This window comes from Aethalodelphis obliquidens, unplaced genomic scaffold (assembly GCF_003676395.1).
Source record: "Aethalodelphis obliquidens isolate GAN/ISIS:26980383/991018 unplaced genomic scaffold, ASM367639v1 scaffold6, whole genome shotgun sequence".
Lineage (NCBI taxonomy): Eukaryota > Metazoa > Chordata > Mammalia > Artiodactyla > Delphinidae > Aethalodelphis > Aethalodelphis obliquidens.
The window spans coordinates 42,728,528-42,755,063 of NW_020837950.1; the positions used below are offsets into that span (position 1 = coordinate 42,728,528).

The 26,536-nt window shown below is 35.0% G+C and overlaps 1 protein-coding gene across 5 annotated transcripts in view; it reads right to left on the reverse strand.

Moving 5' to 3' along the window:
- Positions 1-26,536, reverse strand: part of TBCK (TBC1 domain containing kinase) — a 236,088-nt gene that overhangs the window by 25,803 nt on the left and 183,749 nt on the right. For 3 of the 5 annotated variants that reach the window (XR_003432228.1, XM_027103446.1, XM_027103447.1), the window contains exons 24-25: positions 14,811-14,986; positions 7,002-7,161 (exon numbers count right to left, since the gene is read on the reverse strand). Coding sequence is in view for 3 of the 5 variants with exons in the window: in XM_027103446.1 (XP_026959247.1) it covers positions 7,002-7,161; positions 14,811-14,986 (336 nt within the window). In the remaining 2 variants the exon portion in view is untranslated. Of the gene's footprint in view, positions 1-4,742; positions 5,020-7,001; positions 7,162-9,143; positions 9,345-12,544; positions 12,600-14,810; positions 14,987-26,536 lie in introns of those variants that run through there. The other 2 variants (XR_003432229.1, XM_027103448.1) reach the window with 2 other exon arrangements.

Consider the following 26,536-nt stretch of genomic DNA (forward strand, 5'->3'; position numbering starts at 1 on the left):
AAAAGAGTATAGTATATCTTCCGATTATATATAGTTTTTAGGTACATGAATAAGCAGTATTTCTCAGATTTGTTCTGTCTTCTATGTGATTTTAGATAATACATCTGGTCATTGTAGAGTACTTCCTTCATATTTGTATTACAAAAATACTCTAGACCTAATTTGTATGTCAAATGAGTGATTTTAATACTATCATATTCTAGACAAGTGGTTCATTTATTCTCGAGTTGTTCAATATTTTGCTACTTGTAACTCCAATATTGAGAGCTTTTCCTTTTATTGAACTATACTTGATTTCATTTAATATTTTCATTTGTTGAATTTTCAGTCTAACTTTATTACTAGGTTTTAAGAGAAGATGTAAAACTAGAAAAATTACAATCAGTGCCTACCATTTTGCAAACAGAAAATTCCCAAGTCCAAATATGGGTTTGACATAAAAATCATAAAAATTTGTAAAGATAATCTGTAACCATACCGACTAGAATTGGCATCTCTGCTTTCTTCTCACAGTATTCAACTATGGCTTTCTTAATCTTTTCAAAATAGGACTGTGCCAGTTGCAGTGCACTGATTTCAGCTTAGAAGAAAAGCTGCTACTTGCTTGGAAATCACTGTTTTGTTTTTGTTTTTAATACCCACAGAGGAAAAAGATGAGACCTGATCAGAACAGCTCTCATGAAAGATCCTCCACTACTGTTTGACTAAAAATTGTAGGGCTTAGATGAATTAGGGACAGTGGGGTATCCTGAAGACATCAAACCCTAGAACTTAAAAAAAGTCAATATAAAACTTTATAACATGAAATTTTCCATTTAAACCATTTTTAGGTGTACAATTCAGTGGCATTAAGTAAATTCACAATGTTATATAACCATTACCACTGGTCATTTCCGAATTTCTTTATCATTCCAAACGGAAACTCTGTACCCATCAAGCAAAAACTCCCATTCTCCCATCCCCCAGCCAGCCCCTAATAGCACTAATTTACTTTCTGTCTCCATGAATTTGCCTATTTTAGATATTTTATACAAGGGGAATCATAGAATATTTGTCCTTTTGTGTCTGGCTTATTTAAACTGTTTTCAAGGTTCATCCATGTTGTAGCTTATATCAGAACTTCACTCCTTTTTTATGGCTGAAAAATATCACATTATATGTATATACCACATTTTGTTCATTCATCTGTTGGGGGACACTTAGGTTGTTTCCACCTTTGGCCATTGTAAATAAAGCTGCTATGAACACTGGTATACAAGTCTCTGTTTGAGCCCACGTTTTCAATTCTTTTGGGTATTTACCTGGGAGTGGAATTGCTGGTAATATGGTAATTCTATGTTTACATTTTGAAGGAATAGCTAAACTATTAAACTGTTTCCTACATAAGTTGCATCACTTTACATTCCCCTAGTCATGCACCAGGGTCCCAATTTCTCCACATTCTTGCCAACACTTGGGTGTGAAGTGGTAGCTCACTGTGGCTTTGATCTGTGTTTCCCTAATGACTAATGATGTCAGGTATTTTTCATGTGCTTATTGGACATTTGTATACCTTCTTCAGAGAAATGTCTGAATTGGTTGTCTTTTTGGTTGTCTTTTTGTTGTTGAGTTATAGGAGTTGTTAATGAATAGAAATATAACTAATGTTTGTGTGTTGATTTTGTATTCTGATAATAATCCTTATTAGATATATAATTTACAAATATTTTCTACCATTTTGTGGGTGGTAAGGATTGCTGGCCACCACCAGAAGCTGGAAAAGGCAAAGAAAGATTCCACCCAGAGCCTCAGAAGGAACATGGCTGACACCTTGATTTCAGACTTCTAGCGTCTAGATCCATGTTGCATTAAGCCACCCAGTTTGTGTTATTTTTAATGGCAGCCCTAGGAAACTAACGCATGTTCAATTTTGATACCTTTTATTTTTTTTTCTTGCCTAATTGCTCTGGCTAGAACTAACACCAATTCTTCTCAAACCCTTCCAACAAACTGAAGAGGAGAGAACACTTCTTAACTCATGCTACAAATCAGCATTACTCTTCTACCAAAGCCAGACCAAGACACTGCAAGAAAAGAAAACTACAAATACCACTGATGAGTAGTGATGTAAAAACTTCAACAAAATACTAGCAAACTGAATTCAGGAGCCTATTGAAAGGATTATGCACCATGACTAAATGGAATTTACACTAGGAATGCAAGGATAGTTAAACATTTGAGAAAATCAATCAACATAATATACCGCATTCATAGAAGGGAGGGAAAATCATAATTATAATCATCTCCATTGATGCATAAAAAACATTTAATAAAATTCAACACCATTCCATGATAAAAACACTCAATGAACTAGAAGTAGAAGAGAATTTCCTTAATGTGGCAAAAGCTATATATGAAAAAAATCCAACTAACATCATATTCAACGGTGAAAGATTGAAAGCTTTTCCCCTGAGGTCAGAAAGAAGACAAGGATGCCTGCTTTTGCCACTTCTATTCAACAAAGTACAGATTCTACTTGTTTTCAGTGTTTCTGTGGAGGAATGGGAGATTAGAGCTGCCCACTCTGCCATTTTGCTGATGTTACTCCCAAACTCTAGAACTTTTATACTATCGTCATACATAAAGCAGTACTTATTAAATTCACATATATGCAAATTATAGTGCTGGAAAATAAAATTAATAGGTGAAATCAACTGAGTGCCTATAACTATCAGGCTTTGTTCTGAACCTTATTGCCTAATCTGAAATCTTCACATCAATGCCATGAGGTAAGTATTATTTTCCCCATCTTATAAAGGAATCAGTGGTGACTTGGAGAAGTTAAGCAATTTGCACAAATTAACAGCTAGTAAGAAACAGAACAGAGCAGATAATGTAGTCTGACTAAAAAATCATACATTTAAATAGTATCCTTGTAACAGTCAGGGTTCCAACAAGCCCTGAGGATAAATTGAGGGGGTTTTACTTACAATGAGATTAATTACAAGGGTATGGGTGGGATGTAAGAGAACCATAAGGGATGGTGTAGTAAACCTTCACTACCAAAAAGCAGAGCTGTTGCCACCCCTAGAGCTAAAGGGACTGGGGGGCTGGAAAGAGAGTGGTGTAGAGAAGGCTTACTGGAGAGCAGTGTTAACCTTTAGTAGAGGAACACAGCAAAACCAAGAAAATTTTGAGGGAAGGATCCAGGGGGATAAATATCCTGACCTCCCTCCTTCCCATAACTTGTCAGAGCTCCCCATAAGCTCAACAACTGGAAGCCAGAAGACATGAAGGTCAGCCATCTGGGGCAGAGAGCAGGGTGAAGAAGTGTGGAGAATGGATCTATGATGGGAGGTGGGGCAAATGGAGGATATCCAGTACAACCATGGACACACAGTAGAATTCAGTAAATATGCTTTAAGTTAGATGCTTCCAACTTAAAGGGAGGGTGAGGAGGGGAAGAAGCATTGGTAAAGTCATACAGATCTGTACAGCAGACAAAAAGATGATGGAACAATATAAGCAAATGAATATCTAAAGTTCTCTTTAGCCCCATGATGAGAAAAATTATTAAAAGTACATCTGTGGGACTTTCCTGGTGGTGCAGTGGTTAAGAATCTGCCTGCCAGTGCAGGGGACACGGGTTCAATCCCTGGTCCAGGAAGATCCCACATGCTGCGGAGCAACTAAGCCCGTGCACCACAACTACTGAGCCTGTGCTCTAGAACCCACAAGCCACAACTACTGAGCCACCGGGCCACAACTATTGAAGCCCGAGTGCCTAGAGCTGTGCTCTTCAACAAGAGAAGCCACTGCAGTGAGAAGCCAGTGCACCCTAACGAAGAGTAGCCCCCCCTTGCCGCAACTAGAGAAAGCCCACCCACAGCAAGGGAGACCCAACACAGCCAAAAATAAATAAATAAAATTTATATTAAAAAAAATGTACATCTGTGGATAAAGAATGTCACCAGCCATTTCAGTAAACAAAGAATGTTGCAGCCATAAAGCCAGTAGCCACTGCAGCAGCCTCTGATGATGCACCCTGAGGGGAATTCAGGATGGAGAAAAACAGAATAGTGGCCCAAGGCAGTTAAGATGCATATCAAAGGAATAATTTCATAAGCCCAGACTCTTGCATCTTCCCATACACAGAAAAGCACTAAAATCATTAACTTGAGATGTCTGTTTTTGTGATTAGCAATAATCTTTTGATGTTCAACTACATTTTTTTTTTTTTCTTAGCAAAAAGTCCTATATACCCTGGCTCCTCCCTTATCTGTTTGGAACAGTCCCTTAGAGCTATCCGAGAGGCTATATCCCCAGCTTAAGTCCTCAGTAAGTCCACTGAATAAAAGATAATTCTCAAATTTTAGACTGTATATTTTTTTCAGTTGACACATCTCTATACAGATATTTAAAACTGTTTCTCAAAAATTACTTCCTGATGTTGGATTGAAGCATTAATAACTGAGCATACAATTTGTTCAGTCACTTGTCTACAAGCATGAATAATCATGGAGAGTTTGAGGAAGAAGGAACTGTTCATGATAGCATCTGGTTTCTGACAAGCAAGACGTTGGCTAATTTATTCAGAATGTGATGGGTCTTCACTTATTACCATTATTTTCAAATACCGTTATTACTTCATCTAAATAGTCTTGCTTCCAGATTTCCTTCATATGTTGAACTTTTAAATTTATTCACACTGTGATAGACTAGCATTTCACAACATGACAAACGGTTTACAATTTGTTATTTAATGAAAGAAATGAGTTATCCTTTTATTTGTATATGTGTTTTGACCTTTATGATAAAGTAAAATCAGAATAAACATAAATCTGGAGATTAATACAATGAGTGGGATGTTTGGAAACATTTGACATATTTAAGAAGATTCAGTTATACAGGTCCACTTATTAGATACATCTTCCAAATGGTGAATGCTTTATGAAAGTAGAGGCTTAAGCTTGTTAGCACTTAGAGCATAAATGTTTATTTCAGGCCTTGGGTTCATACCCTGGGAGGAACTATTGTGATCTGTGAAAAATCAGAACAAGTCTATTTTTAAAAAACAGGACAAACGGCAGCATTCAGACTCAAAAGCCTTACTTGCTCACTGAGTTAAGGGTATGGCTTAGAGTCATATAGACTCATGTTGCAGTCCTGGCTCTGACATAAACAAATTATAAACTCTGAGTCTCAGTTTTCCTCATACATAAAATATGAATCAATAATGCCTCCCTCATAGAATTGTTATGAAGAATAAAAAGAGATTACATATGAAAGTACTTATCACGGTGCTTAGCACAAAAACACCAGTCAATAATTGGGATTATTATCACTGTAAAGATTTCTTCCTAAGGCTATATATCATGGGGAATCCAGAAATATGTGATTCTCAACAGTATTTCTATGGGTTGAATGTACTGATATGCATTGTAATTGAAAATGGATATTTTTCATTGGAATGATATGACAATACAGATTAATGTAGCAGCAGCAGTACTGTGGTGGTAGTAAAATAATAATGATGATAATAAACTTACATCAAAGTAATTCAGATACCATGGCTTTAGTTCTAAAATGTCCTCATTTACTTATTAAAATTGCATATTAGTCATTTACTATACTTTCTCTGAAACAGGTATATTTAGATTATTCCCTGTCAGACACTAGATACAGTTATGTAAAAGAAGGGGAGTGATTTAAGATTTATAGCTAATATCCACTCAGATATGCTTTAGTTTGGTCAATTAAGCTTCTTCATCAAGGATGGCTTTAATTTAGTGTCAAAAGCCAATACTGCCGGGCTTCCCTGGTGGCGCAGTGGTTGAGAGTCCGCCTGCTGATGCAGGGGACACAGGTTCGTGCCCCGGTCCGGGAAGATCCCACATGCTGTGGAGTGGCTGGGCCTGTGAGCCATGGCCACTGAGCCTGCGTGTCCGGAGCCTGTGCTCCGCAATGGGAGAGGCCGCAACAGTGAGAGGCCCGTTTACCTCAAAAAAAAAAAAACAAAAAAAACCAAAACCAAAACCAACCAAACAAACAAAAGCCAATACTACCATTAGCTCTGTACTGAGACAAGGATTATTGGATGCTTAAAATGGTCTAGGACCAAAAGTCTTAAAGTTCTTACTTGACTATATTTCCATTGATCACCATTCTGGATTACTCAGTTTATTTGCATAAGCTATCTGCAGGGAGGAAACTATCTCTGTTACTTTGCCAGGGGCAGATTCTTCCGTCCTTTTAGAAAAAGGGCCTGTTCTGGTTTATTAATGTTGCCTACATCTAGATACGTTTTTTTAAAACAACTTTACTGAGCTATGATCGACATATAACAACATGCATATTCAAAGTGTACATTTTGATAAGTTTGACAGGGGGATTTGTAAACAAGCCCCTTGGGTTCTCATACTCCCTATTCTCTAACTTGCCTTTTATAAAAAATAAAGGTGATGTTTTTGACCTCCAAAAGCTACTCTTTGTTTTATTTTTCAAAATGTTTAAGAACATAGCCAGAAGAGAGCGAGGTCATTTTATTGTTTCATAGTCCTCACATTTGAAAGTTGATATCCTTCCTGAATTCTCTATCATCATAAAGCTTTGAGCCTATAGTAAACAAAACCCCCAAATACAACAACTTCTATCATGGTCAGCTTTCACAACCTCTAATCAAGCCCCAGTGTTTTTCTACAATGGAAGGAATTGAAGCTACTTCTTGTAATTTCAGGAAGTAGATAAAAACAAAAACACCAAAACTAAAACAAAACACCTTAGGCTATCATTTGAAGTTTCCTAAGCTTAGTATTGACCCTGATGCTGCACAATGATGAAAAAAGCTTGAATTCTTTTACTGGGAAAAGGTAGACAATCTCTTTTATGTAAGACTATCGACAGATCTTCAAAGCTCATTTGATATGCAACCAGCTTCTGAAGAAACACTTTTAGACAATCTGTTGCAGTGGGCAGGTAAAAAGCTCATCATGATGTCATATGACATTTCTGCGTACACTTACCTCTGCTGTGTGCTTTGCCACATTCCCCACGATGACAATGACCTTCCCTTTGAAGCTCTGGAGCATGGCAGTGTAAGGTCCTTGGGTAAGCTCCCCTTCCGCAGTAAACGCGGTGCTGAATGGAATGTTGATGCTGCCTGAAATGTGACCCCGAATAAAACTGAGAAAAAAAGTTAAGGAAAACATTTATTTGTGTGCAGACTTGAATGTGTGACAGAAGCTCACAGAGGTAATTGATTCTCAGAAGACAATACCATTAAAATCAAACACAAATGGAGACCAGACTTGAAAATTCCGAGCAGACGAAACCAGTTTAATCATACAAGTGAAGATTTAGCTTATTTTGCAAGACAAGTGAGGCTAACTTGACCTGGGTCACTTATTTATATCTCTGAAAATCATAAGTGAAACTTAAATTGTTCCCCTAAATTGATATGAGATGATCACTAACCAATTCCCTTTAAGAAAATTCTAATATTGTAACCAATTGCTGAAAAATAGTCACTGCTGCTTTTTAACAATATACCTCTGAGCCTCACTCCATGTTTTGGTTCCACCGCTCCTGGTTTGCAAACTGTCTTTTGGTGTGTGCACAATAAACTTTTACTAATTACTACTTCAGTTATTCATCAGTTTTACTTTTTTCTTTTCTGAACATTTGACAGTTCTAAACATCTTCCATGCTCACGAGTATTTTATTTAAACAACGTAAGGCACCTCTGCAGAAAAAAAAGTTAAATGTGAAAATGCAATGAACAAGTGACAGGAAGAAGACTAGCCAAAGATATAGAGAAGACTTTCCTGATTAAATGAAGTATTGTGAAAGTGATCAGAATGCAACAAATAAATGGCAGTCACACAGCTTGTACAATATTCATGGTTTTCAGTTCATTACTATTATTATGATTATTTTAAAGATCTGAAATATAGCCAAATGGATATTCTCAGATGTAACTTGATAATGCAAAAGCTTATCTACTCTGGGCAAGCAACTGCTAAATGGGACTCTATTTAGAATTGTTAGAGGTCATTAGCACTGGCTGGAAACATTTCTGTTGTTGGTTTATTTCTCAAGTAAACTTAGCTATTTCCATTCTTTCCAATTTTATGTTCTCTAAAGGGGGTGATGTTTTACTATATTTGTACTTTAGAAGGGTTTTAATGATTTCATTGACTATTACTTGTAATTTTGGAATTAAAAGCTTAAGCTTAAAATATTTAGAAATATCATAAGATCTTAAAGAAAAAAATATTCCTTCAAAAGTAATTAAAAAGTACAATTTTAAAAAGTGAAATTAAAAAGATGATTCTTCATATAGAGTCTGTAGAGGAAGATTCTGAAATATTATTATTAATCAAATAACTTCTCAAAAAAGCATAAAATAAAAACTGCAAAAACTGCTCTGAAAGAGATGTATATGATGCTTTGATAGGATATATCAATTTGGGGAGGACAGGGAAGGTTTCCACTAAGGAACTAAGTGATGGCCGAGGTAAAATATGAATAATTAATAAAAGTTAATTAGGCAACAGGATGGAATGGAGGTGGTATAGGGTGGTGGAAAGGACAAACATTTTCAGGCAGAAATGTCAGGCATATATTGGGGAGGAACATGACCAATCAGGAGAAAGGAAGGAAGGCCAGTACTGGTGTAGAGAACAAAGACAGCATGAGATAAGATGAGCCTGGAAATGGATGCAGAGGCCAGATCATACAGGGCCTTGCAGATCATGTTGTTAATATTGGTCTTTATCCCAGAGCAATGAAAATCAGAAAGTATTTTAAGCAGACAAGTAACAGATCACATTTGCACTTTGGCAACAATGTGGAGAAAGGTTAGAAGGGGAGTGAATGTAAAGATTAGTTTATAAGACATGTAGGCAGTATCTCATCTCTTCCCTAACAATCACTGATAACGACCATGAAGAGATGTTTGTGTTCAATAGAAGCATTTTCCCCTAAACTTCCACTTTAGATGTGTTCTTTACAAAATGGAAAAGTCATAGAGTTTTAAAAAGTTATGTCACAAGCAATGAATATTCCCCCAACCCCCCAAAAAGACTCATTTGTCATTCCTGTAGAAGGGGGAAAATTATTTATTGACATGACAGTTTCTCAGTTGCCCCAGTTTGTAGGTTCACCTTTAGAATACTACTTCTCTTGTTTCTCTGTCTTTCTTTTTCCCTCATTAATGGAGAGAGGAGAAATTTGAGGCTCCTACTCTCAAGAATGATGGTGGAGGTTGAACATGTATCTTAAATTTCTAATCAGCTGTTGCTTCATCCTTTCTTCCTTAAAGAAGGCATCTGGCATTAATAATGAGGGAAAGGACATAAAAAGTTCTGAAAAATGAAATGAGAGGTAGAATAAATATTATCATTCCAGTGTATACTGTTTAATTAGAGTCTTCTAGAATGAACAGAGAATTTATGATCATAAGGAGATCACCCTTGAATTTCAACAGCACTAGTTTTTCAAACATTTATAATTACTCAATACTCAAAGTATCAACTGCAGTTTTCATGAACAGAAATGACTTTGTACTCAGCATATAATTACTCCGACAGCACTTTAATCTTCAATAAGAACATACCTTAAAATAAAAATAATTGATTTTTCAGAAACTCTGAACCTAACAACTCAATTATTCTCAGCAAATATATCTACATCTGCTAGTCTGAATCAACTGGCAGAGAGACTTTTTGTGTTTATCAAACAGCCAGTATCAACCATGAACATTTTTCCTTTCTAGTGCTTTTTGAATACCAAAAGCAATACAAATCTATACTAGTCAAATGCTCTAGCAGACATGTCTGCACTGCCTGCCCACCTCCCACCTTCTTGTTTGAAAGGAGCTCAACTACTGACCCTGATGAAAGGGTGAGCCTAGGCTGTCATGTTTGTATCAGGTGATCCTGCCACGATCAGGACTGACAGGATAGGAGGGAGGGGATGAGTGAAGGTGGACATTTGACACAGGCTGATATCCTGTGTCAGGCTGAGCCAGTTAGATTCTCTCCCTTCACAATCAAAATAAAAGATAAAGGACAATGCTCAGACTGTTTTAAGCTTACCAATGTAAAATCACATTTGAGTGCCTTCTATATATATTTTATTCAGCCAGATGTTAAAAAATTAATGACTCTAGAAATAAAATTATTTATTTTACAAGATAAATTCTATAAATATTTGGTTTAAAAATAGTACCCATCTGTATCCAAATACCCAATATCTAATATCTGTATCTAAAATCATAGATAAGCATCTAGATGATTTTGTGGGTTCAATATCACGAATTTATTATGTGCTTTTAAAGAACACTTTAGTATGTCATACAAGTATGTCATAAACTTATCCTAGAATTTTCTTTTGTGCTTTATGGTTTGATGTTTTTAAAAAAACCACTAGATTAAATGTTAAAATGCTTGACAAAGTAAGATTGCAACAGAGTCTTTTGGGTAAGAGAAAAGTTATAATCCAAAATGCAAAACTTTTTCAAACATTTTTCAGGCTATTTTAACACTTTGGAAGATAAGACACAAAAGAAAAAAATGTCTTAAACCATACTTCCCCTATTCTTAGTTTAGTTCAAGCAAAAAAATCCTGGAAGACATATAAAAGCACTCATCCAAGAACACTCTTGTCATAAAAATTCTAGTGCAAATAAGATTGGGTAAGCACAAATGCTTGTAGACAGGGTGGTCAAACCTGTAAATAGCTATCCTTAACTGTGAGACTGGCAAATAGCAGAGGAGAACGAGACTGGCCTAGTTACACATTAATATTTTTACAATGAACATTTTCTTTTTAAGTAAGTTGGACAATGAAGACAATTTCGGTTATTTAAGGATCTTGTTTCCTTGGTGATTATTTACATTTCACTGCCTACATTAGAAATTCTCATGTGACACAAACATCACATGATGAAGTAGAACTTTTTAAGGCAATTTCTAAACACATGAGAGGCTGTCAGATTATACTGTAAAGGTAGGCAGCTGAATACTATTTTTAACTTTCTGAGTCTTTCATAATCATAATAAAATATTACGTGTTTGAAAAACGAGCACAGAATAGATTCTGTACATTTTGTGTTAATTGGACAGAATATGTAAAGTAAAACAGAAGTTGATTTCTGACATATAGTGACTCTGATTAATCCTGGGCAAAACATGGCAAGAAGAGCAAAATGATACAGAATACACTGAGATAAGCACTTTCTCCATGTTCTAAGGACGGAAGTTTTACTTCCTTGTACTGCAGTGGAAGACAAGTATGTATATGTTCTTAATAATAAGGTAGTATTAGAGACGAACATGCAACAATATATATTTTAGGATTACGACTGTTACTTCATTGCTTTCCTCATATTCTAGACAAAAATTTGGACTCTTTGCATTTGCCTTTTGCATTTAGAAAAGCCAGCGCTTGCCAGCATAAACACAGGCATGGGGTAAACAACACCCACACTTAAAGAGGTTCTATAGTGAGTGTACTACCCAACAGACAGACACTATACTGTAAACTTAAAAAGCTTCAGCTTCAAAATACCCAGTTTAGAGAGTATTAAGGCAATAGAAGCCCAAGTATTTATGTGGTAATTAGTCTCAATCATATATACATCTTGACAGTGTACTTATAACAATGTCCACCATAATTTTCAGATTGGTTTTGGCAAAAACCACAATAAAAAACAATGGCACACACACTAGCTTTTTACCTTTCAATGTTTATAAGACATTTTTGCTATTAGGATTTCTGATGATGTCTTTGAAGGAATTAAAAGATACAAGACATGATTAAAGAAGTCAGCAGTAATTACAATGAAATCTCTTCCATGGAATAATAGTAGCTATAAAAAAACCAAAAAAGCATCTAGTTATTATAACAGTCACCAAGTCAGGTGTTTGTACCTTAAATTTTTTTTGTGATAAAAAGAGTTGGTTTATTAGAACAATATTAACAGGTAAGGATGATATGCATTATCTTGTAGGTTTCTAAGATACGAAGACTTTCCTGTATTCATAAGTCAGTCTATATAAAAGTACGACAAGTAGATGCATCATACTTTAATCAAGCAGATAGAAAAACATATCAGTTCTAAGAACAAAATAGGTACACCATATAGGTAAATTACATAGGTAAATGTTCATATTCCAGAAAAAATTCTTCACTTTACTAAAAGATTTTAAAATTCCTTTAAGATATTTAATGGCTCAAAATTCAACACAGAAATAATCTCATGTTTTTTAAATCCTAAAAGAGCACATCTGGGCTTTCCTGGTGGCGCAGTGGTTGAGAGTCCGCCTGCCGATGCAGGGGACATGGGTTCGTGACCCGGTCCGGGAGGATCCCACATGCCGCGGAGCGGCTGGGCCCGTGAGCCATGGTCGCTGAGCCTGCGCGTCCGGAGCCTGTGCTCCGCAATGGGAGAGGCCACAACAGTGAGAGGCCCGCATACCGCAAAAAAAAAAAAAAAAAAAAGAGCACAGCATTTCTCATTTAGTGACATCATACCTCTATACAAAGTATACTAGTATCTTACCAGACCACTTCTGAAGGTATGCGTACTTTTATGTTTTGTCTGTTTGCTATATTAGCTAATTATAATTAGTGTTAAAGAGCTCAAAGTAAATGTTATACCTTTAATATTAATATATCAAAAGCCAAAAGTTTCCTATTATATAACTAAATAGCATTAACTGATATAAAAATTATATCTTTAGATATCATTTTTTCTTGCTAAATCTATTGTTCCTTTCCTTGAACAGCGCCACCGTCCCCAAGTCAGTCTAAAACCTCATTTTTGTCATCTCAATAGTGGCAATATTCAACTGTAGTGTACTAATAAATAGCATCCTCCTATCTCTAGTCCCATTTTCACTTGCCTATTTCAGACACTCACTACCTTGAGCTTAGACTATCGCAGTAGCTTTCTGTTTTCTCCAACTCTCACCTTTTCCCTTGGAAATCCATTTTATTCACGATGTTACATTAGAAATTTTGAAACACAGCTCTGATTATCACATCCATGCTGAGAAACCTTCCATGGCTGCCTATAAGACAAAGCCCAAATTTCTCAGTTCAGCCCTTATGAATAGAACTAAACTATTTACTTCAATCCCAGCCAAACTGAATTACATGCTGTTTCCAGTCCATGTTCTGCCTAGCTCCCGTCTTTTTCTCTGCCTAAATAGCTTTTCTCCATATTTTTGAGTGTTGAAGTATTACCCATGCTTTGAGAGTTTTCTCCATGAAATTTTCCCTTCCCACAGTATCTGTATATCTCTCATGACAGCAATTTGATTTTAAATAAAACATACTAATGTACCTGACTTCCACCAAGACTTTAAATAATTTATAGGAAGGATCTCTATTTATCTCATCTATGAAACTCTTACAATGCTTAATACAGTATCTAGAATACATCTAACATATTTGTTGAGTAAACAGATTTCAGAATTGAGCCAAACCTAGAGTAACTAGTGGCAGCTGCAAATACACTAAATGCCTCCTGGCCTTCCTAGCTAGTGGCACCACTACTTATCAATACTTGTAAGTGCCATGATATAGAATTCTCTTTTGTCAAAATACAGTATGAGAAAAAAAGAAAGAAACAGCAACAGAAGTCATTTTCCTGGATTTTCTCCAGCACAGAGACCAACCCAAAGGGCCTAGTAAAACTAGGTTATTTCAGTGTGAAGCTAGAGACCTCACTCTCTGTGACTGCAAATATGAAGGAATATTTATGCACATCAAATCTTTGGGCGATTCGATCCTTCTAGTCTTGCCTGCACCATTACCTCCATTCTCATCCTTCTTCCCACTGCATTAATCTCTCTAAAACACAAATCTGAGCATGCCACTTACCTGATTAAAATTCTCTAATATTCTCACAGCCTATGCAATAAAACCCAAACTTCTTAGCATGTTATGCAACATTCTCTATAAGCTGCCTTTGCCTACTTTAGTCTCACTTCCCACCAACTTATGAAGAAAATTAATTGCAAAAAATTTCTACATTTATATTTTATATATTGAGTTTTTAAGAAAGATTTTATTTTAAAAGGGAGTTACCTGGTTCAAAAAATATCTGAAAATCATTTACCTAGATTCTAGAGTATAGAGCACCAAGGCATGCTTTACAAAAATCTGACAGATGATGAAAATATAAGGAGAAAGACTGAACTATTACTATTTTGTAACTTTTCATACTTTAATGCCAAGCAAAACCACCAGAAGTTATGGTACATTTAATATTAAAATGTCAGTGGAAAATACTTTAACATGTTCTCTATAAGCCAATATTTTGAAAATTATAATAAATAAAAGTTCAGTGTTGAGATCTGGCTCACTTTCCTCTCTAGGCTATGAGGTAGACAAAGTAAATACTTACGCTTCATCTTTGCTAAAGTTTTATCTATACCAGGAAGGATTCCCACAAGAACAGCAATATACAGCAGTGAAACACAAAAACCAAGAAAATAGCCTTCATCTTTGCTAAAGTTTTATCTATACCAGGAAGGATTCCCACAAGAACAGCAATATACAGCAGTGAAACACAAAAACCAAGAAAATAGTCCACTATTCTGGTGTTGTCTGGGAGATATTTTAAGGTTTCTGGTATGTAATGTTATCTTATGAAACATTATGCAAGTCTGTTCTGGCAACCAGTTTGAGAGTTATTTAGCTATCTGAATTCAGAGGAATCCCAACTATGTTCATTGTTCCTACCACATGCCCTTTAAGTTAAAAGGAAGCAATGTGAATGAAGCAGTACCACCCTTTAAAACCTCAGGGGTAAAGGATACTCTTCACTATTCCGGATGTCAACGACCAGGAGCTTTGGTTTACTGGACTTTGTCTTCTTGGTGGGTGTTTTGAAGTGGCCTGTCACTGTAAGCTCACACAAGTCAATCAGGTCCTCTGCTGAAATCCGGGGTGATACTTCTGACTTTAGGTCATTTAATGGAATGGATTCTCTTGACTGAAAAAAAATGCACAAACAACACAAACATTGAGAACATTATAGAGAGACAAACTATAGCCAGTACAGAATATCTTCAGGTTTTTTATATCAATTACTATAGCATATGGGAGAACAGGAAACTGTATCTCATTTTAGCAGTGTACTGTGTAACTGTATTCCCTACCACTGGTTTACTTTTTTATTAGTCACACATATAGGAAAGCATTATTCTTTTGCTTCACTACAAGTTCCTGGCTCAAATGTGATAGAAAGAGATGAGGCAGAACTGACTGATTTAAGAAAGATTTGACCTTGGTGTTGGTTCTAATCAAATGCATCATATGTGAGGAGTTTTTTCAAAGGAAAGACCGATTGCCTTGTGAAATGGTAAGAACAGAAGGAGAGAGGAGTCACTGACAAATTCATAACTTTCTGAAATTTTTTGTGTGTATCAGCAAAGAACTTTAATATGTTGCAAGCATGTTCCTCTGCAAATTAACTTCAGTAGATTAGTAAGTTATATTTTGGATAAATTATACCACTTTGCTTTTTTAAAAAAATAATTATAAAAATACAGAATCTAGCTTTCCTTTTATTAGACAGTTTTATATGCAATTTTACTATTCATTATACAATATCCACTTAGGGGCATAAAAGTAACACTTCCTCTATACAATGTACGTCTTATTTAGTATCACTGACATCAGTATTTTCCTGTGTGACTAGGGTTTCAAATTCATGGAACTTTATTGACAATGGACAAGAATTTAGAATAACTACAAAACAGCTCTGAAAATGTCTGACCAAGAAGCTGTACATATAATTATCATTTATCATTTCTGCCCAAGAACCTGTACATACAATTATATTAAACGTAGATATCCAAACATCAGAAACCAATTGGTATGAGAATGACTTTTTTAAAAAATTAATATTCTATTTTTAACCTAGAGTCAGAATTTATTTAGCAACGTTACTGATAAAAATTTTTCAGTAGAGTGGGCTTTCTGAAAGGGCTATCTGGATGTGTTACGGATAATGCTAACCAAGCAAGCAAAAATCCAAACCTGGTAACAAGACAGGTATTTTACTGTGTTCATTAAACTACTGGGAGAATGACTTTGTCATGGTACCTGGAGTCTGAAATGGTAGACTTATTTTTGGTATATGGTATTAGAAAATGTTCTAATTTCATTTTTTTACATGTAGCTGTCCAGTTTTCCCAGCACCACTTATTGAAGAGACTTTTTGTCCATAGTACATTCTTGCCTCCTTTGTAGTAGATTTACTACTGACTATAGGTGTGCGGGTATATTTCTGGGCTCTCTATTCTGTTCCATTGATCTATGTGTCTGTTTTTGTGCAAGCACCAGTTTTGATTACTGTAGCTTTGCAGTATAATCTCAAGTTAGGGAGCATGATTCCTCCAGTTCTGTTTTTCTTTCTCAAGATTGTTTTGGCTATTTGGGGTCTTTTGTGTTTTCATACAAATTTTAAAATTTATTCTAGCTCTGTGAAAAATGTCATTGGTATTTTGATAGCGATTGCATTGAATCTGTGTATTGCCTTGGGTAATATGATTGTTTAAACAATAGTAATTCTTCCAATCCAAGAACATGGTATATCTTTCCATCTGTTTGTGTCATCTTCAATTTCTTTCATCAGTGTCTTATAGTTTTCCAAGTACAGGTATTTTACCTCCTTAGGTAGGTTTATTCCTAGGTATTTTATTCTTTTTGGTTCGATGGTAAATGGGATTGTTTCCTTAATTTCTCTTTCTGATAGTTCATTGTTAGTATATAGAAATGCAATAGATTTTTATATATTAATTTTGTATCCTGCAACTTTACCTAATTCATCATGAGCTCTAGTAGTTTTCTGGTGGTGTCTTTAGGATTTTCTATGTATAGCATCATGTCATCTGCAAACAGTGACAGCTTTACTTCTTCCTTTCTAATTTTGATTCCTTTCATCTCTTTTTGTCTGATTCTGTGACTAGGACTTCCAATACTATGTTGAGTAAAAGTGGTGAGAGTGGGCATCCTTGTCTCATTCCTGGTCTTAGAGGAAATGCTTTTAGCTTTTTACCATTGAGTATGATGTTAGTTGTGGGCTTGTCATATATGGCCTCTATTATGCTGAGTTATTTTCCCTCTATGCCTGCTTTCTGGACAGTTTTTATCATAAATGGAAACTTTTTTATGCTTCAAAAGCTTTTTCTGCATCTACTGAGATAATCATATGGTTTTTATTCTTTAATTTGTTAATGTGGTATATCACACTGACTGATTTGCGGGTACTTAAAAATCCTTGCATGCCTGGCATATTAACTATGAGAATACAGAGCCAGTATCTAGAACAGTCTTCCTATATTTTCTGTCATGGGTCCTGGCACTAACTTCAATCTAGTTACCCAGGACAGAAATCTGAAAATCATCGTAGGTTCTTCATTCTTCCTTATTCCTCATTCCCATCAAACATATCCCCAAATTCCACCAGAATAACACTTGAAACTGTTGCCTGATTCACGGCTCTATCTCAGGGCTTTCATCATCCCTTACATGGACTGTAGAAGCTGTTTGCCCCTCTTGCTGCCTCCTTTTTTCTCTGCTTCGCTCTTCATTTAAAGTTATCCCTTCTAATCCATATGCCAAATGCCATGAATTAAAATAAAAATCTCACCATGTAAATTTTATAATTAAATACACCTCCATGGCTTCTAGACACTGATGGAGTGAAATCCAAATTCCTTGGTATAGAATATAAAGCCTTTTATAAATTGGTCTCTGTCTATAATAGGCAGGAGACCATAGGCTTTGGAGTCAGACTACCAGGACTCAAATCTTGGCTGCCCACTCATCAGTGTGTGACTTTGGACATGATATTTAATTGCTCTGCCCAATTTCTTCAACTATAAAGTGGGATAACAGCATTTATCTGAATCCTCCTAGGCTGCTGTAAGAATTAAATGTCAATCTATATAAAATATTTAGAATAGTGTCTGACACACTGTCAGAGTTCAATAAATGTTTGTTATCTTTTTTTTTTTTTTTTTTTTGTGGTACGCGGGCCTCTCACTGTTGTGGCCTCTCCCGTTGTGGAGCACAGGCTCCGGACGCACAGGCTCAGTGGCCATGGCTCACGGGCCCAGCCGCTCCGCGGCATGTGGGATCCTCCTGGACCAGGGCACGAACCCGCGTCCCCTGCATCGGCAGGCAGACTCTCAACCACTGCGCCACCAGGGAAGCCCAATGTTTGTTATCTTTCACCTTTTTTTCTCATCCCTTACCACCTTGTACCATGTACTTTGGCATTAGCAGACTATTTGCCTTTTTATTACCACTGTGTCACCTTTGCCCACGTTGTTCCCTCTGCCTAGAATGCCGCACTTTGTCCATCTAATAAATCCCTGCTCACCTTACAAGTATCAGCTCAAATACTATTTTCTCTGTAAAGAAAGTCTTTTTGACTCCTGGCAGTCTTACTTAGTTTTTCTTCTGTGTCTGCATAGGTATCAGGTATACATCTTTATTATAATAGGATTATTTACTTCCCACTAGACTGAGAGCTCCTCAAGGATAAGGAAAATGACTTTTATGCCTATGTCTTCCCCAGGTCTCAGCAAATTATCTGACACATAAAAGATATTAAAATATATTTGCTGAATATAAATGAATAAAATGGTTTTTCTAAGTCTTCTATAACTTTTCCTGAGTAACTTTGTGCTATGTATATGTTTCCCAAACAACATGTATATACCTCCATCATAGTAATTACTATACTTGTGATACATTATCTGTTTCTCCTCTTGACTTACAACATCCTTGAATGCAGGTTCTGTGTCTTTTCATATTTGTATCTCCAAAAGATAGCACAAGGTCTGGAACCAAAAAAACTTAATAGATATTTAATGAATGAATGAGTGAATAAAAATATGATTAAATAACATTACAGAGTCTATTGTTATGTCTGGATTACTAGACAGACTCTTCAGGGATGGCAAATCATAAGATTCTCTCTAGCCTCTGGGCACTGTAATGGTTAATCAAGAACACTGAAATCTATATCTGCCTCAATAATTTCTCACAGCCATCTCTCCTTTCCTCAACTGAAAAATTGAAGATGACAGTTGCTACCATATAAGCTTACAAAATGTACTCTAATTAATTGAAAGAAGTTAGGTGTACATAAAGAAGGCAAAAAAATAAACACACACAAAAAACTATCCCTAGGAAAGTAGGCAAAATAATTTAGTGATAATAAAAATATGAATGAAGGAAAAAATAGATAAAAAAAATAGAGTTGAAACTTTGGGGAATATCAATAAAATTGGAAAACCTGTATGTGAAATGTGTGCATGATAAGAAATGAGAAAAATATAAACAAACATATTTTTATATTTTTCCTTTCTCTATATATTTTCTTTATATATTGCCCTTCCTTCCTTCCTTCCTTCCTTCCTTCCTTCCTTCCTTCCTAATTATCTATAAATGAGAAAGAATATAAGCATGTAAAAATATTTGAAAAAATAAAAAAAATTGATTCCAAATATTCCCAAAAGAATATAAAATCTGAATAGACCTAAATATCCATAGGGCTAAGTAGAGCTGAAGAGAACTGATGAATGATATGTGTGTGTGTGTATTCAAAAGTCACAGAAAAACTGAATAGACTTTGTAAATACAGGTAAAATTTTAAAGTTTTTAAATGATTACTTTAAAGAAAGGTGCCAAACACATTTTTTTCCTGAAGCAATTCTATGTTGTAACTGTTCCAAGGCAAAGAAAACATTGAAAGGTTATTTTATGAAGTGACCATAACCTAATTCTTAAATCTAGCAAAGATAGCATTAAACACCACCCCCCAATATTCCTTAAGAATATAGATTCTTAAAAAATCTCAAAACTAGAAAACTGAATGCAGAAGCAATTTAAAAGAATGGCATACTATGACAAAGTAGGGCATATTCCAGGAATGAAGGACGGTTCAATATTAGGACAATTTTAAAAATAATTCATCACCTTTAGTCAAAGGATATGAAGTATGTAATCATCACTGTAGGTGACACAAAGCCATATGTGATAAAACTTCACATTTATTCCCAATTTTAGAAAAACTCATGGTAAACACATATCAGAAGGCAAGTTAATTAGAACGATGAAAGATTTCATTAAGGCAGATGTTCTTTATCTCAAATATTTGACATTCTTATTAATGATGAACCACAGAGGCAGACTTATTAAAATAAAAATGGAGAAATAATATTGTAGCTATCAGCATTATTATTTTTATTGTTATGAAAGTTGCTGTGGAGATAATAAGAAAATTAAATACTGAGTGTAAATATTGGAAAAAATATATATTTCTTAGACAATAGTCTTCTTAGAAAATCTAGAATAATCAGAGGAAAATCCAATAAAACTGGTAAGAATTTGGTATGGTTTTAGTTACAACATACATACAACAAAATCATTAGCTTTTCTCTACAGCAGCAGCAGCCAGTAAGAAAACACAAGGAGCAAAAGCTTTCAATCACAATATCAAAATATTCCTCCAAAATAAAATACTTAGAAATAAGAGAATTTGAAGAAAATGAAAGAGTTTTGTGATGGGCATTTGAAAAACCTGAGAGACATAAAATGCTATCTGGAAAGAAAGATTCAGTATTACAAGATCTTTATTTTTCCTCAGAACAATGTATTAATATATTACAATTTAATCAAAACTCTAAAAGGATCTTTCTTTTTGATTTTGAAACATAAGTTCTAAAGTTCATTTGACTAAATAGGTGAGAATGTCAAGAAAATGTTGAAAAATAATAAAATACATTGTAATATGTTAAAACTGTATAAAATAATACCACATGATATTGCACCAGAATAGACTAGAAGACAAACAGGACATAATGGGATGCACAGAAACAGACTCCAAAACATATAAATATTTGGTAAAAGAATAGGATTCCATATCAAATCACTGGGGGAAAGGGTATATTATTTAGGATATAGTGTTGGCATCATTTATTACCTAGAATAAAATAAAATCATGTTTCTATCTTATACTACAAAGCAAAATGATTTATAAGTGGAACAAAAAATTATGTGTAAAAACTGGAATCACAAAAGAATAAGTATTGATGACTAAAATTATTTTTAAGCATACGGAAAAAGCTGAACTCTTAAAGAAGAGAAATATACATGAAAAAAATTTAAGATGCCCTTATTATATAAAGAACTCTTTTAATCAATAAGACAAACCAATAAGAAAAAAAATCTGCTTAGTTAAAATGAAGCGAGGGGAGATGTATACATATACTTGGCAAAATAAACACAAATAGGTAAAGAAAACTTTTTTACCTCAATCATAGAAATATTAGAAAAACGTATATACAATCATAGAAATAGAAGAAGTAGGTAAGTGTTCTGGGATATCTTTTCTTTGTCCCTCCAGATTCACTCTCCATTGGCTCCTGCCTCGTTCTCTGCTGGGCGGAAGACTCTATTTGCAACTACAAGAGGGACCCTCGGTCCTCTGGCTTTTAAGGTGGTACAGACAATAGGGAGAGTAAGGTCAGGATATATTTTCGCCTGGTTCCCTACTCGAAAAGTCACCTTGGCCTGGCTATGTTTGTTGACCAAAGGTCACTGTTCCTCTCACGATGGCTTTCTCTACCTGCTTCTCCTTTTTCATGTTCTGATAACCTCTTTCTCCCTGATCCCTTTTGGCCTTTAGGTGGTAACAGGGCTGTCGCTAGTGTTCATAATTTACTGCATTATCTCTTACATTTTCACCAACATTCCACGATTATCTTTGTAACTATTATACCTTTGTAATTATTATCTCTGTAATTATTATAACCATTCTTGAATTATCCTAATTTGAGTTTACAATCTTTTGCTGTTGGTTAAGCTCTGACAGTAAGTGTGTAGGGAAGAACTATAAAATATGCATTTTAAGGCACATGAAAAGATGCTCAACATTGTTAATTATTTGAGAAATGCAAATCAAAACTACGATAAGGCACCACCTCACATTGGTCAGAATGGCCATCATTAAAAAGTCTACAAATAACAAACGTTGGAGAGGGTGTGGAGAAAAGGGAACCCTTCTACACTGTTGGTGGGAATGTAAGTTGGTACAGCCACTGTGGAAAACGGTATGGAGGTTCCTCAAAAAACTAAAAACAGAGCTACCATATGATCCAGCAATCCCACTCCTGGGCATATATCTGGACAAAACTATAATTCAAAAAGATACACGCACCCCTATGTTCATAGCAGCAGTATTCACAATAGCCAAGACATGGAAACAACCTAAATGTCCATCAACAGATGAATGGATAAAGAAGATGTGGTATATATATACAATGGAATACTTCTCAGCCATAAAAAAGAACAAAATAATGCCATTTGCAGCAACATACAAACAACTAGAGGTTCTCATACTAAGTGAAGTCAGAAGGAGAAGACAAAGACCATATGATATCACTTATATGTGGAATCTAAACTATGACACAAATGAACTTATCGATGAAACAGAAACAGAATCACAGACATGGAGAACAGACTGGTGGTTGCCAAGGGGGAGGGGTTTGGGAGACGGATGGATTGGGAGGTTGGCGTTAGTAGATGTAAGCTTTTATATATAGAATGGATAAACAACAAGGTCTTACTGTATAGCACAGAGAACTATATTCAATATCCTACGATAAACCATAATGGAAAAGGATATTAAAAAAAAGAATGTATATATATGTATAACTGAATCACTTTGCTGTACATAGTAATTAACACAACATTGTAAATCAACTATACTTCAGTAAAAATCAATAAGTAAAATAAAATACACATGTTTTAGATGTGTGAATCAACATAAACTTTCTGGAGAAAAAATTAGTAATATGCATTAAAAACTTTCAAATATGCATGCAATAGAAATTTCTTTTAGGAAATTTGTTCCATGGACATAATCACAGATTGTACAAAGTAGTACGGAAAAATATTTATCAAACATAGTTTTTCTTAAATTATGAAAAACTGGAAATAATGTCAACGCATGATAAAAGGTGATAGGATAAGTAACAATGAATTCATATAAAGAAATATCATTCACCCATTAAAATCATATTTTAGAAAAATACTACTTAGTAGAGGAAATATTCAGGATATATTATCAAGGGAAAGAAGACCCTATAAAACAATAAATTCACCAAGATACCAGCTTGGTGATGTATATCATAGTGACTATGTGAGTGTGTGTGTAAACACATGCATGTGTGTATACATATATTTTCATATATATAAGAATGATGCATAGAAATGGTAAAAGTGGTAATCTTTGAGTCAGTGGAATTAACGTGGTTTTTTTCTTAGTGATTTTCTGTTTTTAAATTTTAATAATTAAGCATGAGCTGTTTTTAAAAATTTAAATATTTATAAAAATATGATTGCTTTCAACCAGCACTATTATATACTTCTCTTAAATACTTCATAACTATGAATCTAATCTGTCTGAAGACAATTCTTTTCAAATATTTACAGCAATATAAAAAGGCTTCACAAATAAGAACTCATGGCTATATTCACCATTGCAGGTAATCAGATCTGGCACTAGAAAACATATAGAGATGTTAAAGAAAAATAATAAAATCACTATTATTCTTAAATTTTGATAAGTTTTAAAATGATTAAAAAAAAAGGATCAGCAAGTAGGGCAGGCTTTCATGCATTCAAGTTCAGAAAAGAGACACACAAAAGCTAATATACACAATTGAATAAAAAATGTTTGAAGCTCACTGGAATGTTTCATTGGTAAGGACTACTCTGTTTTTTGCATGAAGAAATATTTGAATAAACTGATGTTTATCTACCTCTTCATCAGATGTATTAAGAATTTAGAGAAAAGGGCCTGTTGGCTATGTGGAAGAATATTTAATATACTTTTCCAAACTTCTACCAACACAAATGTAAATTACATTATCATCACTAAATAATTATAAAGTTGTCCTTGTTTAACATAAGATAGTAGAAATTACTTAGTAGATTACTGCCTTAAATGGCTGATATTTTTCTTAGCAAGAATTGTGTTTCCTTTAAGAGTAATATATTTTGATCCTGCACTCAGAAACAGCTCTATATGTGATCATACTCATAATGTATATTAGAAGGTTAAAAACAAAACAACAAACACCCTTCATTATGGAAGGAAGCAACTGTCATATATTATGCTATTTTGTGTGTGTGTGTTTGTGAGTGTGTGTGTGTGTGTTTAGGGGGAGGGTGAGAAAGAGGGATAAAATCTTAATATAAATAATTACCCTCTCTAAAGCCACTTGGAAATTAAGGATTCCAAAAGATATTTATAGTACCTGGGTATAAATGAGGCCAGGAGTGCTGCTTTCAGAAGATACATGGTAGATTTGATCGTTTCTTAAAGCTTTTGAGGGATTTTCTCAGGGACAGGATGACCTCATAATGTCTACAGTACTGGTTCTTTGAGTCATTTTAAAATCTCTTCACTTTGGAAGCAAAGTAACGTTTATTAAATATCTACTTTATAATTCTAGAACCTAAAATAAGGCAGCACAGGAAGTGACACACATTGCATACATTTCATATATAGAGAGAACTACCTTAATTTTGGGCAAAAACACTTTGAAAGACTATTAAATTTCACCGAATAATTGGAATTGGAACACCACCCGTAATACTAAAGATAATCTTCTAAAAAAAAGGTGGAAATATAAATCAGAAAGCATGAAAAGCAAAAGTAGGCACGTTTATAAGGCAGGAAGCATCACAGGACTAATCATGTGTTAAATAATGTATGTGTCAACACGATGAAAATAAACACTCTTTAGGACAACTTATAAAAGCAAAACTCTACTCAAAGATCTTTTCAAGTGACATATCATGTTTCTAGGAGAGAGACTGGATCAATATAAACATGCTGATGACAACAAAGAGCCAGGTATATCAATAGCTTAAATTTCTTGGATTTCTTTTGTATCTCTCATAGCAAGAGATGAGAGGGTCTTGCCCAGAGAAGGTGCTGAAATGTTTGATAAATAAATGCATGCATGTTTAACAGGATGCTGAATGATGTTGTCCCTAGGTTGAAACAAAGAGGTTCTAATGTGCTACCAAATAACAGAAACTGCCAACAAAAGCCACCAATATCTTCCCCAGGGCTGAGAAGGGACAGAAATTACTCTACTACTTCCAACTAACATCCCAGCATCCCCTTTGTTCAAGATAAAATGCCCTTCCGTTCTCATCCTGCAGGGTAGAGGAGTGGGTGTTTCTGGACACTCAAATCACTCCCCCCTCCCTCACAAGGCAAGTGATGGGGAGTGCCCAAGACAATCATTTGTAGAGATTCGGGCATACGTGAAAGAAGGGGTGGCTGACATTCTATTTTGTAGTAGAATGCCTGTTTACACAGAAGACTTAATAATCTGTCCTATACCTATCTGAGCAGGCAAGAAGTAAGGAGACATAATAAACTGTCCTATACCTCTGGCAGAGAGAGAGGGTGGTAAGATGCTTACCTTCTCTGACCTTACATTTCTAAGCTGTATTGCGAGAATGATGACACTTACCTCACAAATTTACTGTGAGGATCAATTGATATAATACGTGTAAAAATGTTAGGTAGACTGTAGATCTTTATATAAAATAAGTTGTTATTAAAAACCACATCCCAAATGAAGCAGCTTGAATTTCATGGTAAAGTAGTCTTATTATAGTCTAAATTTTTAATAAATCACCAATCAACAAATATTTAATCTAGTAGCTTTGTGCTGGCCATCTTGAGAGAGACAAAATATCATTTCCACCTCAAAGAGTCCCTAACCTGGTTGGAAAAAAAAGACTAACATATAAGCAATAATATATATATGTGTGTGTGTGTATGTGGGCCTTGAGTTTTCAAAGTATTAAGGTAATAAATGATATCAAATACAAAAAAATGCAATAATAAAACTATACAATAATACCAGAGAACACTTATATGGTGCTAACTATGTGCTGGTCACTATGACAAGCACTTGACATATATGAGCTTATTTCAGTGTTGCAACAATTCTATGAGGTAGGTTTTATTATTCTGATCATTTTATAGAGGAGGAAATTAGGGCAGAGAAAGGTTAAATAACTTAACAAAGGCCATATAATCAGTAAGTAACAGAGCCAGGATTCAAATTTAGTCTGGCTCTGGAGTCTGAGCTCTTAACCACATCATTACACTGCTTCTCTTATAAGATTCCATGTATGGAATCACAGCTACGTACTATAAGAATACAGGGAAAGGAATAAACACAATGTGGGGAGAAGTAGTTAGCAAAATATAGGTGGAGGAACTAGTATTTCAGTCAGGAAATATCAGTAAGGTTTAGAAAAATAGAAAGGAAGGGGACTTCCCTGGTGGCGCAGTGGTTAAGAATCCACCTGCCAATGCAGGGGACACGGGTTCTATCCCTGGTCTGGAAGATCTCACATGCCGCGGAGGAACTAAGCCCATGTGCCACAACTACTGAGCCTGTGCTCTAGAGCCCATGAGCCACAACTA